We start from the raw sequence: 15,487 nt of genomic DNA, 5'->3' as shown, positions 1-15,487 counted from the left end.
TTAGAGCATATATCTAATTCAGAATACAAGCAGAAAGTGCTATTACAAGTGAAGTCAAGCAGAGAGGATGACGTGGTATTAATGGTAGGGGAATGCCTCATAGCTCGGATCGTATGCCTCGTTCCTATGTCCTGAGGGGGCGTAAACCAAACATGAGTAGACTAAGTTGATATATAAATAGTACGAACATAATTATTCAAGAACTTACTAACCCCCAAAGTTTATGAAAACTCATATAGCGTAATATATAATTGGTTTTCTGAAAACACTAGCATGCCAGAAAACCTTCATAAAACATATATCATATAGTTTGCTAAATAGTGGTATCATGTATTAGTGTCATACTGTCGAAGCCACCAACCTATGCCCGGCCGAAGCCAATATAAGTATCTCCCGACCGAAGCCACCAACCTACACCTGGCCGAAGCCAATATAAGTATCATCGCCCGTAGGTAGAACAGTGACCACTAGATACACACAAAAACATTGAATATAATATTTCCAACATAAGTACATATATCTCAAAAACATCTTCATAGTATATAATCATCCATCATATGTACTAAGGGGTTGAGCCGAATCCTAGTCTGGGCCTAGGCTTGGGCCTAAAGGGTTTGGGCTTGGTTTCAACGGGCCGAATGCCCTAGTTTGCACGGCCCAATGGCCTAGGTTCACAAGGGTTTTAGGTTTGGGTTCTAATGATCTTTGGGCTTGAACCCGTTCCAAAGGATTGGATTTAGGTTACTCAGTGGGCCAAAGCCCTTAAGTTTTGGGCCAAAGGACTTGGGTTACTGAGTTTGGGTCGTTTAACCCAACTTCAATGAAAAATGAGGCCGAAGCTTCCCGAGCTCATTCAATTCTGATTCTCAACCCTACGGTGTGATCTAGCTATCAAATTGAAACTTAGGAGGAGAGAAAGAGATTCGTACCAGTTTCACGACGAGTGGTGGCGGAAGTTGGCCAGAAAACACCTTGAAGCCATCGGGACTCATTGAGTTCTCTAAGCTCTTGCATCGGTTTCCATGATGCTAGGGTTGAAGGTTGGTGTGTGTGTGTGTCGTTGCAGTGGTGAGAGAACAGAAAGAGAGATTTGTGAAAAAGGAAGAGTGAGCTTAGAGAGAGCTCAATGGGGAAGAGAATAGAGAATGAGAGAAAGAATGAGGGGTGAGGGGAGCTGCCACATGGTAGTCAAAGAGAGAGTGTTAGGAGAAAATCCAAGAATGAATCCGGATTTGGTAAAGAATAGGGGACAAAAAGGTAATTTCATAAATTTAAAAATGTGAAATTACAATTAACTTTGGGGTGGGGTTTCACACTTTCTACTTCTTCCTAGATTACCTCTACTAGGGTAGCGATGCCTTTGGCTACCCCCAATGGTGACCTGTAGGTTTGTGCTGCTTTTCCTTGTATCTTGCACATATGTACCTCGGTTGCAGTGTAAGTCATTCTTCTCTAGCTGGCGAGCGAGCTATTCGTAGTTGTACTTGGTGTGAGCTGCCAGTTAACTTGAGCCGGATCATACTTGTGCTTTTTCTTGTCCTCTATGCTACGTGCTTCGGGCGAGGTAGAAGAAACTTCTTGTGGGCCAAGTGACGAGTGAACACTTCACCTTGAATTAGGTCTGGAATGCTTGTTGGAATGCGAGCCCAACTTTTAATGCACACTTGCCCATGGCTAAGTCGGGAGTGAACATTTCTTTTCGCGCTAAGGTAAGAGAAAATGTTATCTCGAGGGTCGAGAAGAAAGCGTACACTTCCAGAATACTCGGTTTGTGGCTGTTGAATGGTTGCTTACTAGGACGTCACTAGAATGAAACATCATCATTTGCCTTCGTCCTACTACGGGATAACTCGTTAGGAATGTCTTACGTCTCAATGTGCTCCAAGAGCTGAGTCACTAAAGCCCTCGCTATCTGTGGCTTGCTGGGATAGGTGTGGATCGTCATGCAAATTGAAAGCTCAATTGGTAGACATCTACATGAGTCATGGAAGTGTAATGGACACTGGTGCAAAATTCGAGCATGGATGGTCAAACTTGCAAAAAAATGAGGTAGAAATACCCCTAGTTTAGTCATAATCCAATAAGTCGGTCAGTTCGATCTAAGTCCGCATTGATACAGGGGTGTAGCTAAACCGATTCTTAACAAGTCTAAGGTCCGGAGCGGGCAACTAAAGTGGGTTGGGAGCGAGTCGGCCCGTGTTGGTTGCATGTATGCTAGGCTCATGAGGCTTAAGCTTGCCTTTAGGTTTGTGTTGTGGCAAGGATATGGGTTCGCCTCTAGGCTTGTGCTACTTCTGCTACTTTTGCAGCTCCTTAGGCCTGGGAGGCTTGATGCATAAGCCTGTAGTGCTTATGTTGTTGTTGTGCCCTCTTGCACTTGGGCCTCAACCTGGGCTGTTACTGATGCAACGATCCTTGCCGTTTGCTAGACTTGGGTTGCAACAAAGGGTCTCCTCCAACTACGTTTTGAGTCGCGTAAAGCGACAACGTGGGGTCACATCGCGATCTCCATCACCTAGTTCATATTTTTTAATGTAGGGCATTCTGTTTGTTTTTTTTTTCAAAATTTCTTACCATTGTACCCCTTTACCGAGGATTGATCAAAGATCTTTAAAAAGTTTAGTGACTAGGAGCGTAAGAGAAAATCCCAAAAGGAATTTGGAGAGCCTTTTTCGAGAATTAAATTAGGCTCTCAATGAAAGCACCAATCTGTAGTAGCAAAATCAATCACCTCCGATTTCAATGAATTTGTACCTACAAAACAAATAAACATATTTCACAAAGACCAAAGCCACATGCTCAAGGAGTGGGGTGTAGGGGTTTGGCCAATGGATATCCAATGTCTAAGTCAGTTTTTTTTTTTTTTTTTTTTTTTTTAATAAAGAGTTTTGGGGCTTAATTGCATATAAAAAGTTTGCCAGAATTTGGTGGAGAATAACATATTTATAAAAAATAGGGTTGGCCATATGTAGGGTTTGCCCTGACATGTGTCACCATTCGATTGGCCAAGGTGTGTCATCCTTGAGGAATGAATTATTCCGAAGATATTATTTAATTAAATAATATCTTGAAATTATCTTTTAACATCCTTGATTAGATATGATTGTGATTCCTTACTTGGTGAAGTTTGTCTTTAATTATAAAAGCATTATCTTTAATTAGAAAAGCAAATACCTTTGATTTTTTTCCTCGCCATGAGCAGAAAAGCTTGATTATGTTGTGGTCAGTTGCTCAATTCTCTAGAGTGTTGAAATGCACGTAGATTAAATGTGAGCCCAGCTAATTTAATAAGAGCATTCTTATCTTTTGTTGGTAAAAGTTCACGTGTCAACTTTATAATTTTTCAGATTATTTTTTGTTTGTTTTCATTTTTTTTTAATCAATCTCTCAATTGTCATTGTGTGTAACTAAAAAAATTTGTAATATCGTTACAAGGAAAATAAATAAGGTTAATTGCATATTCACCCACTTTTAGATTTTTTCTTTACACTTTGGACCTTTAACATTTGAAAATATGATTAACAAGTACAAAAGGTAGGTTCCATTAAAAGTGACAAAATGGAACATAAGTGCTCCTCTTAGAAAGTTAGGAACCCATCTACTATGACAAAAATGTCTCTAATCTACTAACACATGATCACTCACATCTAGGTCTAGGAATCTAGTATGAAAAATCATAACCCTTCTTCTAACATCTTCTTTCTCATTTAAAACACAAAACTGCCAGTCGTCTCTATTTCTCCTCTCTTTATAGGCTACATTGTAATACTTGATATCAATTCGAGAAGTTATTTGTTGGCATCGTCACTCTGAGGGCTGTTCAAATAAAAAAAATAGGTTGAACTTTTATTACACTTCTTACCAGTTCTGTCAATTTTCCCAGCTGACATTACCATTTTCTTTGTTTGACTTATTTTGAAAAGTTGAAGACCAAGACAGAAAAAATATTTGAAGACCAAATTGAAACAACAACTAAAGTTGAGGGGTAATTGTATAAATAAGCCAGAATAAATAATCAAAGAGCAAATTCCCTTTTTATTCTGAAAATAAACACAAATGTTTACCCGAAGGGACAATTCTCTCTCCGGTTCTCTCCCGAAGTCATCCATTTTTCTCTCCCTCTCCAGAGGAGGCTATAGCTCGCTCTTCCGTGGAGCGCGGTGGCCATTGCATGTCACGCCATTCGGCTTCTCCAGCGAGACGACGACGACGACGATGCCCACCGCAGCCTCACCCTCAGTCTCCGCCTCTTCAACAAGTGGGGCCCACTCGGACCTCCTGACCCGGCTGACCTCACCCGACTCCGACGTCCAGCTCAAGTCTCTCAGAGAGCTCAAGAACCGCATCATCGGCAACCGCACCAAGAAGCTCTCCTTCATCAAGCTCGGCCTGGTCCCACCGGTCGCCGCCATCCTCGCCGCTAGAGCCCAAGCCCAGCCCCAGGCTCATCACGACAACAATCTCCTTGTTCAGTCGGCCGCCGCCCTCGGAAGCTTCGCTTGCGGTTTCGATGCCGGCGTCTTGGCCATTCTCGACGCCGGCGTGTTTCCTAACCTCCTCTTGCTTCTATCGCATCCTGATGCTAAGGTACATTTGCTTTCGTTTGTTCAATTTTGCTTTTGGGAACAAGTGTTTGATCGAATATGTCAAATTAATCGAATTCTTGCTCGGTTTTCTGCTAGTTTTAGCTGGATGAGAACGTTTATTTGATTTTGGTTGCGGAGAAAATGCGGAAAAGAAAATGAATTGTTGCTTTGTTGCTTCAGAATATAAGAAATGCGATGTGAATTACTCATTTTAAAAGATAGGAGATCGATACAGACCAAAAAGAAGATAGGAACTTGATGCGTTTCTGCTACTACTAGATGTGATCTCCATTGCCTTTTTGTTGTATTACTTGCTCAAGTCTGTCTTTTGTGCTAAAGGTTGACTTCGCTTGTGAAGTTTATAATTTAGGCCAAAATAAAAATTACAAGAAGCGCAGGTATGAAGAATGGGGAACTTGGTTTACCAAAACTAGAATTGTGGTTAAGCTAAGGGGAGTGATTCGGCACACCCATTTTCTCCTAATGCACGCTCATGTTTTTTTTTCTGTCCCTTGATTCTTCTTTAATTGATTCAGTCCAGAGGCCAGAAATAAGCATGGGTTGCGGGGGGAGAAAATGGGTGTGCGGAAATCACTTCCTTTAAACTAACTGCATTTTATCTTCAAACTATGTTTAGTAGTTTATAAGCTATTGAGTGATCAAAGATTTTCGGCTTATGGAGAATTGTCATCACTATGATGGAAGTTCACTATACAATCAAAGACATACCATTTTTAGTCGGTGCCACAATTAAGTTGTACTACAACAAATATCAATGCAACATGCTTTGCCTGTGTTAAATGTACCTAGGGTATGACTATGGGTTCTGGGTCATGCGTCTGTGCAATGGCTAGGTTATTCAGGATTCCAGTTTGAATCAATGGACTATTTGTAGGAATTTATCTTAGGATCTTATGATGCTTTCATTTGCAAGATTAACCAAATATGGGAAGCAAGAAACCTGGAATTTGTTTTTGAAACCTTTCAAAACTTCAAAGCAAGCTTTGCTCCACCGGGGAAGAGTATCGGGTCTACTTGCTAATAAGTGCCAATTTGCCATTTTCCAGATTTGCCATTTTTGAGATATGTGTAGCAAATGTGTGAAAGTGGAAGTTGACAAGTTTGTATGGATTTGAAGTTTATGTCTCATAGGCCTAGGATTAAATCAGTTTTTGAATTGAGTCTTTAGTGTAAGAGATACAGGTCTTTATTCCGGATTTAATCTAATGCACAAATATTTAAACTATTCTGTTGAACCTAAATGTGATTGAAGTTGTAAACGTCTTAGTTGTCCTTTCTTGGGTTTTAAATCAGGTGTTTTAGTTTATAGAAATAATTTTTTAAATGTTTTTCATATTTGAAAGTTCTAGCTTAATTAGGTCTTTTAGTGAATGCTTTTTGTGTTTGAAAGTTCTGGTCCCGATACGGTGTTATAATTAATCACTTCTATATTTGAAGGTTTTGGTCCTAATAGTAAATGTTTGTTTATACTCCATAAAAATGTACTCAAAGAATTCAGGTTTTTAAAAGTGGATTAAATGATTGTGTGTATTCATGTATTTGATATACCACATCAGTAACGGTGTATCGGATCCACATTTATTCTGGCAAGGGGCGTGTAGCTGTTGTGCTTAAGACCATTCACCCATATTTTAACACATGCAGAATCATTAATATCTCCTAAATCCAAAACCCATTATAATTTATTGGTGAATTCTGATACAATGTATCAGATACTTGTTAACCTACAGTATTCTCTCTCTCTCTCTTGTTCATGGGTTCTCTTTACTGTTCAATAACAGCACCCCGCTTCTTTCTTTTCTTAACTTTTGATCCCAACTTTTAATATTAATTTTACTGAAATATCTTGTATTTACCTGCTGTCCCGGGACTCAAGCAACCTATCTTCTTGAACTCAAGCAACCTGTATTATAATGCCAAATTGATACTAGGATTTTTCAGTTGTACAAGAACTACAGGCGATTTTCACTAACCTGTGCTATGTCAACCACTACTATAAGAACTGGATATATTCCATTTGCTACCACATTGTAAGCATATGCCCAAAGGATGATCTCAAGGGCCTTTGTTTTATTAAGAAAACTTAGCAAAAGCAACTAAAGAGCTTTGAGTGACCATAGTGAACTGAATAAAAAAACCTTCTTTTCGTTTTTTTTCTATAGCAAAAGACATTTGTTTATAAATTCATAAAGCTCCAAAAAGGTATTTATAATGAAATAGTTTAATGATATAAATAAAAAAATGGGTATGGGTTTATGTTTCTCTATGTAAGACAGAAAAAGAAGCCATAATTGTAAATGATTAGGATTATAGAAGTGACTCCCATATGAAAAATCCTGTATATCTTGATGATATAAACAATACTCCTGATTTGGCAGTTTTGATTTGAAGTTGGATCAAAACATTGGTAATAGAGAGAATTGTGGAATCCACAATCCAGAATTATAGTTTATCCATGTCAAGGTGTCAGGTATGTGTTTTTTGAATGCCTGATGCTCAATAAAGTTCACAAATAATAATGTGTATAACTCTACAAATTATGAAAGATAGAGCCACTAGACTGACACTCCATTTTCCAATTGTCTGCTGTTTATGAATTTCTCTGTATTCCCCTATCTCACATCTTTTCCCTATGAATAATTCTCTCTAATCTAGTGGGGTGGGGCATTGGAGTGGATATGAGAGAAGCAAATCTTGTTCTTCCCTTCTTACTGAAAATTAAATGTATATGGACCATATTGACATTGTTCATCTATTCTGTTTCAGTTAGTTAATGTGTCACCAAGTACTCTGATTTTACTCTATTTGCAGAATTGGCCCTTGTTTCTAATATGCCCTGCTTCCATGCATACCTTTTCTTTCTAGCTCATTTAAAATGCCATTCGATGGTTTTATTTTTATTGTAGGTTGTCGATGCCGGTGCACGTTCCTTAAGAATGATTTATCAGTCAAAACTGGCTCCAAAGTGTGATTTCCTTCAAGAGAAAAACATGGAGTTTCTTCTTTCGTTATTGAATAGTGAGAATGAAAATGTTACTGGACTTGGTGCAAGTATAATCATACATTCTTGTGAGAATACTGCTGAACAGAAGGCACTGTGTCATGATGGTGTTGTTAGGAAGCTAATTAGCCTTCTTGAAGGTTCTCTAAGTCAGAGAGATAATAGTTTAGAGTCTCTAGCCACAATTATGAAAAACAATGTTGAAGCTGTTTTAGAGTTTGTGGGATCTGAAAATGGAAGAGCTTTGAGTTCTGTAATTGAATTGACAAAGGATAGGTATACCCGTACCAAATTATTGGCCTCTATGTGCTTGATTGTTATAAGGAACTCCTCTTCTTGCTATTTGCAAGATATAGGCATCAAAACCAAGTTGGTGCATCTCTTGCTTGAACTTCATGATGATCCTGGTCAAGTTGGAGATGAAGCTCCCTCAGCTTTTTCTGGTTTAATTTCTGAAAAGTTGGATCTACAGAAACTAGCATTTGAGGCAAATGCTATTGATAAACTTTACAACCACTTGCAAAAGAGTCCGTTGCATCCCAAACGCTTGGAAGGAATATTGCTGGCACTGGCTGATCTATGCTCAAAGTTGGAGAGCTGCAGGTCTAGATTTCTGTCATTGCAGGTCTGTTGCTTCATATAATACATTAACTTGTGCCTGGGTTAGCTATTACAGTTTTGCTAAGAATACTCATTTTTTCCATCATCGTTTGTTTTCCCATATTTTCTCTCATATGCCCACATCTCCTTCATAAAAATAAAAATAAAAACTTAAAAACCAAAAATAGAAGTTGTAAAAAAAGAGTCCCCTTTCCCCAGTAACAGTGGTTTCTGTGAGCAAATCATCATGACCTCATTTCTCTTCTTTGTCTTATGTCTTACTAAGCTGTAGAATTGATTGTTTGTTGAAAACCCAGCCAGTTTGTAACTTCTGATATTTTTCCTCAATATAGGCGTTGAAATTGGTATCTGATGCCCTAACTCATGATAGTTCTGAAGTACGTACGGCAGCTTGCATTTGTTTAAGATGTGTCTCTCGGTCAATCAAGGTTTGCAATGTGTTCTAGGTCAATAATATTTAGAATTTTATTACACGCATAGGTGTTTCTAAGAAATTGTCATTCAGAATTTGTGTGCAGGTAATTTTATGAATGAAATGATTGTCCCTCCCTTGGTTCGGCTATTGGATGACCCTTCTACGTCTGTCCAGGTATATGCTTTGCTTATCACTAATAAACCCCTTTCTATGTCAGCTGAGTCTAGTCCCATATTATTCCCAAGAATTTACGTTTGATTGAAATACAGATATGCATTATGCAGTTGCATCAATGCAAATCGTATCTAAAATTACCTTATGACTTCTCTTCGTTTCAGGTTGCAGCTCTCAGCGCGATTGGCAACATAGTTGTTGATTTTACCATGCGTAGGTCATTATTTGTACAGTGTGGAGGCATGAAACAGCTTGTTCAGTTATCAAGATCAATGGATTCAACTGTGAGGTTAAATGCTTTATGGGCATTAAGGAACTTGATGTTCCTTGCTGACAATGCCTGTAAACAAGAGATCTTCATGGAGTTTACAGCTTCTTCATTAGCAAGTGTCATCTGTGGTAATGTGATGATTTGTCGGTGGCAGTTCAGAATTTTTCCTTTAATAATTTTTCTTTATATGTTCGCTTAAAATTAAATGTATTTGCACCTTGCAGACCCCGAACCTTTTGTCCAAGAGCAGGCTCTTGCACTTATTCGGAATCTTGTTGATGGATGTGTGAAGTCCATTGACCTCGCCTTTGCTGAAAATGGCATGATATTAGATGCCGTTGGGAGGCAGTTGCAGAATGTTTCAAAAGATGAAATTTGGATACAGGTTAGATGTCTTTCTACAGATTGATGACATTAAGTAGCCATATTATAGGTACCTTGGTGACATGCAGTCTAAATTCTGATACTTCATTCCTTATTGCCAGTTTGTTTATAATGTACGTAACTGTAAATTTCTGAAACATGTGTTTGGTATATCAGTCTAATAATATTGTGAAATCATGCCAGTTCTAAATTCTGATATTTCATCCCTAGATTGCAAGTTTATTCTGCATAACTGGAAATTTCTTCAAACGTGTATTTGGTGTATCAGTATAATATGCAAAAACTGAACTTACTTATCCCATGGTATTATGATTGGTTTGTTTAACTAGGGATAATTTGGAATACCATGTTTTGATTGAAGGTTTATTCATAAAAGATGTTTTCTTCTGGGTCTTGCAATTAGTGGGCCATTGAGTTGCTTTCCTTGAGTCAGAAAGCAGGCCTTAGTTAAAGTGAAATCATCTCCATCTTTAATATTGACTCTAATTGTGCAAAAGATTTTATGCTTATAAGTCAAGTACCCAATTTAGAAGTGAATCCTGTGATGGCCTAATGGGGCTATTAGAATACCAGTGTTTACCTTCTCCTGATTAAAGTAACTGTTGGCTATCCCACATCGGCCATAGGGAAAAAGAAGGAATAGTTTAAATAAGATTACCCGATTCTAACTAAAACCGAGGCCTTTTATGATAAAACCCCACACCTAACGGATTGGGTAGGTGATAATTATCAAGTTAGGGACAGTATCGGTGTTGTTGGAAGTGGGGCCCTCGACCCGTCTCTCTAAAAATTTTACATGGTATCAGAGCCAGGGGGTGGGCCCGTACTGTCACGTGATTGGGTGGGTCCTCTTTGGCCTTGCGCGGTGATGGGTGGGTCCTCTTTGGCCTTGCGCGATGATGGGTGGGTCCCCTTTGGCCCCACATGTTGGGTGAGTCCTGATTTGGCTCCACATGGCTGCCAATGTGTGGATGTCCCATGTGTAGGGGCGTGTTGGTTATCCCACATCAGCCAGAGGGAAAAAGAAAGAAGGGTTTAAATAAGATTACCCCACTCTAACTAAAATCAAGGCCTTTTGATATAAAACCCCACACCTGACGGATTGGGCAGGTAGTAATTACCAAGTTAGGGGCCGTGTCAGCCCGTCTCTCTGAAAATTCTACAGTAAGAAGATCTAAATATGCTGAAGAAAGTAGTAGGCGTTGAAGCTTTTGACTCCTTTCTAGTTGTTATCGTTGATCTCATCGTTTCTATTATATTATTTTACTTTATAATAGGGTTTTAAGTTGTTTTCATATAGGGAATGTATGTGCTTAGCAATGTTGCAAGTGGGAATGAATTTCACAAGGAAGCAGTTATGCATCAACTCATTCCACAAGCAGATAATGGGACACAATCTTTTATTCTCAAGTTTTTGCAGAGTAATGAAAACCAATTACGTACAGCTTCTGTCTGGGCCATTGTGAATCTTACTTTTCCACTAAGTCCTGGTGCTTTGAGCCGGCTTGTAAAACTACACGATGCTGGCGTAGTTTCTCAAGTAAAAAGCATGGTCAATGATCCTTGCCTAGATGTGAAGGTCGTTATCTTATATCTCAAATTGGTTATTTATCCATCTGATTTAATAATCAGTTGAATCTTATCTGTTTCATTGTGGCACAGCTTCGAGTAAGAACAGCGGTTGGGCAGTTTACAACCTTTGGTGATTGCTCAACATGATTTTCCTACCCTCAAACCACTGGCAAGGAACAAGAGTAATGATGAAGTTGCACTAGTTTTGACCTCATTGTACATTCAGCGTCCGTTGTTGCTTGCAACCACATGGTAAGCTTCAAACAATGAATTCATTTTTTGTTAATAGTAAGCTTTGACCAATTTATCATAACTCTGAAAATGAGAAATTTTAGTATGACTTTGTTGTTTTAATTCAAAACTATTCCTATATAAAGTGAAAGTGAGGTTAATTGTACGGGGAAAATAATAGAATAGTAGTAGTATTCCAACCAAATTTCTCTTCCTAACTTTGGCCTCCCCATTATGCCCTTTAAGCCCAAAAAGAAACTCATATATATCAAAATCAGCTGGAGCACTCCAGCTCCGCCGACTCGACCTCACAGTGCAGCAAGAGTGGGGGAGGGCATCTGGAATAGAGACATCTGGGGGGTTTGGGGCCTATAACAATTTGGTCCTTTTAATATTTAGCAAAAACCACTCTTAAAGTTACAAATTGCTATGCTTTTGACCCCTCCTCCGTCTGTCAAACTATCATCTCTTTTAGTGTTTCTTTTTTTCTTTTTTCATGGCACTAAGTAGACTCGTTTTTCTTCTCACTGGCACTCCTGATTGGTGCCATGGCCATTTTCAGCCCTCTATATATCTTTTCCCCACCCCACCAAATGTGGCCTCGAGAAAAGCTTCTGACGACGTGAAGTTTGTAATTAGCCAAGTTTATGCTTACATCATTATTTTTTCGTCGCAGGTGTAACACATTACTATCCTTCCAGTCAGTGGTCCGGAAGCTATATAATTTTGAGGGTACTGACCAGGTTGCCTATTCCATTTTTGTTTCCTTATTTTTGTTTCTTTTGAACCGCTTTTAATACCTTGTATGACATGATGGATGTAGTTGTAGTTATGTAAACTTAGTGTACTGTCTGACGCACATCACATTGCGTGTACAATACCGTGGTGTCATGTCAGATTTGTAAACATGTATACATGGGCAATCTTTTATTTCCAAATGTATAAAGTGACCAGAATAATCGTGGCATGTTGTTGCGTCAAAGGCCTCGTGGAAGCTTTTGTGTTGAGGAGTATCGGGCAAAGGATGCTCCGATGCCACTGATTGAGGCAGGGCTGATTGTGTTGTAGAAGATTTACCTTGGCTGCTTCCGAATTGAGAAAGCCCTATGGGAACTAGTACTGACCAAATGATGCATTTTCTACATCAGTTCAGATTTCAAGTTTGTGCATTTCGATGTAAACGGTATTTTGTTTTTCCATGCGGACATCCTATCTCTTTCTTTGTATGCATTTTCAACCATATTCTTTGGATTTGAATTGGAGGATTTTAAAAATTTTCTCCAAATTATTCATCTAAGTATTTTAAAATTCTTGCCGAGGATGTAAACATTAATAAGCTTAAAATTAGTTTCGGGATTCGTTTCCCTTCCATTGTAAGAGAAGAGCTAGAAGGACAATGCTCGTTTTCAGTTAGTGATACGAATTTTGTTTCATTTACTGCAAAACGTACGAGGAGTTTTCGTTTACATGGATTCAATCGCAACCAAAGGGCCTGAAGCTCTTGAAGTTAGGCCAGGTGGTGAGGGAGGGTGAGGAGGATATTTGATCAAATTCATACGTTATATACAATTTACAGATATTCACCAACTTATTAGTTGGACTTGGTGCCAAATAACATACCTAGACTAGACTAGGAACAACAAACAAGGCTCAAGCTCAACCATGCACGACGAAAGCCACAATCCCCCGTCAGCCAATCTTCTCCGTGTTGTCATCGGAGGGCCATATCACAGTCTCAATAAGCCGTTCACGCATCAACTCCAAGTTCTCGTCTGAGATTCCTTGATATATTGCGGCATGATCGCATTTCTGCATCAAAGTGCGTCCAAGAAAAATACTTCTCACATTGTTCAACATCTTCCGTGCCATATATATGCTTTGCTTGCTCAAGAAAAATGCTTGAAATTGCTTACCTTGACCCATTTACCGTACAGGTGAAGCCGTGTCACCATTACTCTCTCAGCAAGTTCCTGCCTCTCCTGTCAATCAGCACGCCTTGTATTTCCGTCATTTGTGTAAATTTGCAGGTAAAACATCAAAGGGACAGAAAATATTGGTGTGAAAGTGAGTCTTGTGCTTTAGATTGTGAGGTTTCCAGAAAGTGATTTCAGCTACGCAAACGAGTTGCGAAAGGAATGGTTCAGTGGAACTCTCTGTTCAGCGTCTAATACAATTATAATCGAAACAAAACAAATGTCGTCCCTCTTTTGAGTTCTAAGCAACCACGGAACACAAGATTTTATAGAGTACCTTCCCAAGGGTGCGGAGGAACCGCTTCCCGTCTCCAGGCTTGTGAGTTGCAACAAAACTGTCCCAAAGAAAATGGAAGCAGGAGTTAGATAAAACAACAAAGTTGTTAAAATATGAGGTCAAATCCATATTACGAAAGCGGCCTGATCGATCACTTACTCGTACAACCACCTATATTGTGTTGGGTTCATCTCATACAGCTGGTTCATAACAGTCCTCACGGCCTTGTACGTAAAGTAGTTGAGTAATTGCTGCAGGCAGAGAAATTACAGTCAGCTACGTTACAATAAGATGCTCCGTCGACGGTCATCTTCCCACATCAAATGGACTCTAGAAACTAACCAATCTACATAGAATTTCAAACTACGAAACGGACCACAAATGAAGCCGTAATTCTTGTATAAACAAAGCCAAACGCAAATTTCTAAGATAAGTATCATAAAATTAACCACCAAAACACCAACAAACTACATCATGTTATGTAAGAGATCAGTTGAACATATAAAAGATCTTGAACATCAAAATTATCAATAGGAGGCAAGTTTCTCACCGTTTTAACATCCTCAAAACTGTCTTCGTATTGCCCTGCAAGCTCATTAACAATTACAAAACCCCGGTTCTTTCGCTTCCTCATACTCCTTCTGCCAATACCAGGAATAGCTTTCATCGAAAATCGCCTGTCGTGGCCGGAATCAATGAACGAACTGACCAACTCTAAGGAGCCTGGTTTCACCACATGCTTCTTGGCCATTGAATTCCTCTGAAAACCCATTTCTCCCCCGCTCTTGAGATTCATCGCCGTAGTCGGCAGCGCATCCAAACACAGGCAAGGACTAGTGTGCGAGTCCACCACCGACGAACCCACCACAGACAGAGCAGCCCCCACCATCATATCTCACTCTCTCTCAAAAGCTCAAACCACCTTTTTGTGGAACACCCAGATCAGAACTCTTCCCAAAAACTTTGCAGCTGGATTCAGGGAAATGCCAAGAATCTGGTGATGGGTTTTCCGAGAAAATGGGAGATTTTGATCAGAAATATAGCCAGAGATTCAGGAGTTATGAAGAGAGGGAAAACTTGATGATGAACGAGGATGGTGTTCTGGTGCAAGTAAAGGTGTGTGAGAATCTGGGAGGTTTTGAAGGTGTGTGAACATCAACCAGACAAAATTTTGAGGTCCAAATTACTCCAACACAAAACGTTCCAACACAATACGTTCTTCCTTATTTTTCTCACCTTTTCTTAATATTCAATTTATTTTCTAATATCTAACATACCTGGTGGACGGGTGCTTTCTCCATATTGGCTGGCTTCTTGCCACGTGGAAGGATCTTGTTGGCTGGGATTCTGACAAAGTATCTGTATATTCCACATTAGGGGCGGAAGCATAGGGAGGTTAGATTCTTTTGCTTGAACGTGTGTGGTTTAGAATTGAGCTTTGACAAATATGAGTTTGTTTATTAACATGGTAAATTAGTGTGGTCAAGTAGGCCTGGCAATTCCTGACACGATCCGATAATCTGACACGACATGACACGAAATTAACAGGTGTTCGGGTCGACACGATAACGAAACGGATTGTTATCGGGTAACCTGATAAGCACCTGTTAAGATAACGGGTTAGTTCGGGTATACACGTGGGTAACACGATACACGATAAGCAGAATATTAATTTAATAATTTTATAACCCTAAAAAAATACTATAATAATTATATATATATTAATTTAACAATTTTATACCCCTAAAAACTATAATTATATATATATATATATATATATATTAAATTAACTATAATAATTATAATAATTATATATACTATAATAATTATACCCCAAAATATTAACTATTATAGTATATATATATACTATAATAATTATACCCCCAAAATATTAACTATTATAGTATATATATACTATAATAATTATATATATATATATTAAATTTTAAATTAAATTTTAT

The 15,487-nt window shown here is 38.8% G+C and overlaps 2 protein-coding genes across 2 annotated transcripts; one reads left to right on the top strand and one right to left on the bottom strand.

Moving 5' to 3' along the window:
* The first annotated feature begins 4,051 nt into the window (after positions 1–4,051).
* On the top strand, positions 4,052–12,584 carry LOC126589578 (uncharacterized protein C26H5.04-like). The gene is made up of 9 exons (XM_050254909.1): positions 4,052–4,587; positions 7,514–8,233; positions 8,562–8,657; positions 8,735–8,818; positions 8,983–9,217; positions 9,314–9,474; positions 10,774–11,052; positions 11,136–11,297; positions 11,953–12,584. Exons 1-8 carry the CDS (start codon positions 4,057–4,059, stop codon positions 11,190–11,192), a joined length of 2,163 nt encoding a protein of 720 aa, XP_050110866.1. The 5' UTR covers positions 4,052–4,056; the 3' UTR covers positions 11,193–11,297; positions 11,953–12,584.
* Positions 12,585–12,796: 212 nt separating this feature from the next.
* LOC126589579 (chaperonin-like RbcX protein 2, chloroplastic) lies at positions 12,797–14,739 on the bottom strand. Its single transcript, XM_050254910.1, has 5 exons — positions 14,077–14,739; positions 13,686–13,777; positions 13,527–13,584; positions 13,190–13,255; positions 12,797–13,085 (listed from the first exon to the last, which is right to left on the bottom strand). Exons 1-5 carry the CDS (start codon positions 14,416–14,418, stop codon positions 12,966–12,968), a joined length of 678 nt encoding a protein of 225 aa, XP_050110867.1. The 5' UTR covers positions 14,419–14,739; the 3' UTR covers positions 12,797–12,965.
* Between the last annotated feature and the right edge of the window lie 748 nt (positions 14,740–15,487).

The sequence above is a fragment of the Malus sylvestris genome, chromosome 11 (genome assembly GCF_916048215.2).
Source record: "Malus sylvestris chromosome 11, drMalSylv7.2, whole genome shotgun sequence".
NCBI classification, from domain to species: Eukaryota; Viridiplantae; Streptophyta; class Magnoliopsida; order Rosales; family Rosaceae; genus Malus; species Malus sylvestris.
This window is presented reverse-complemented; position numbering and strand designations above follow the sequence as displayed.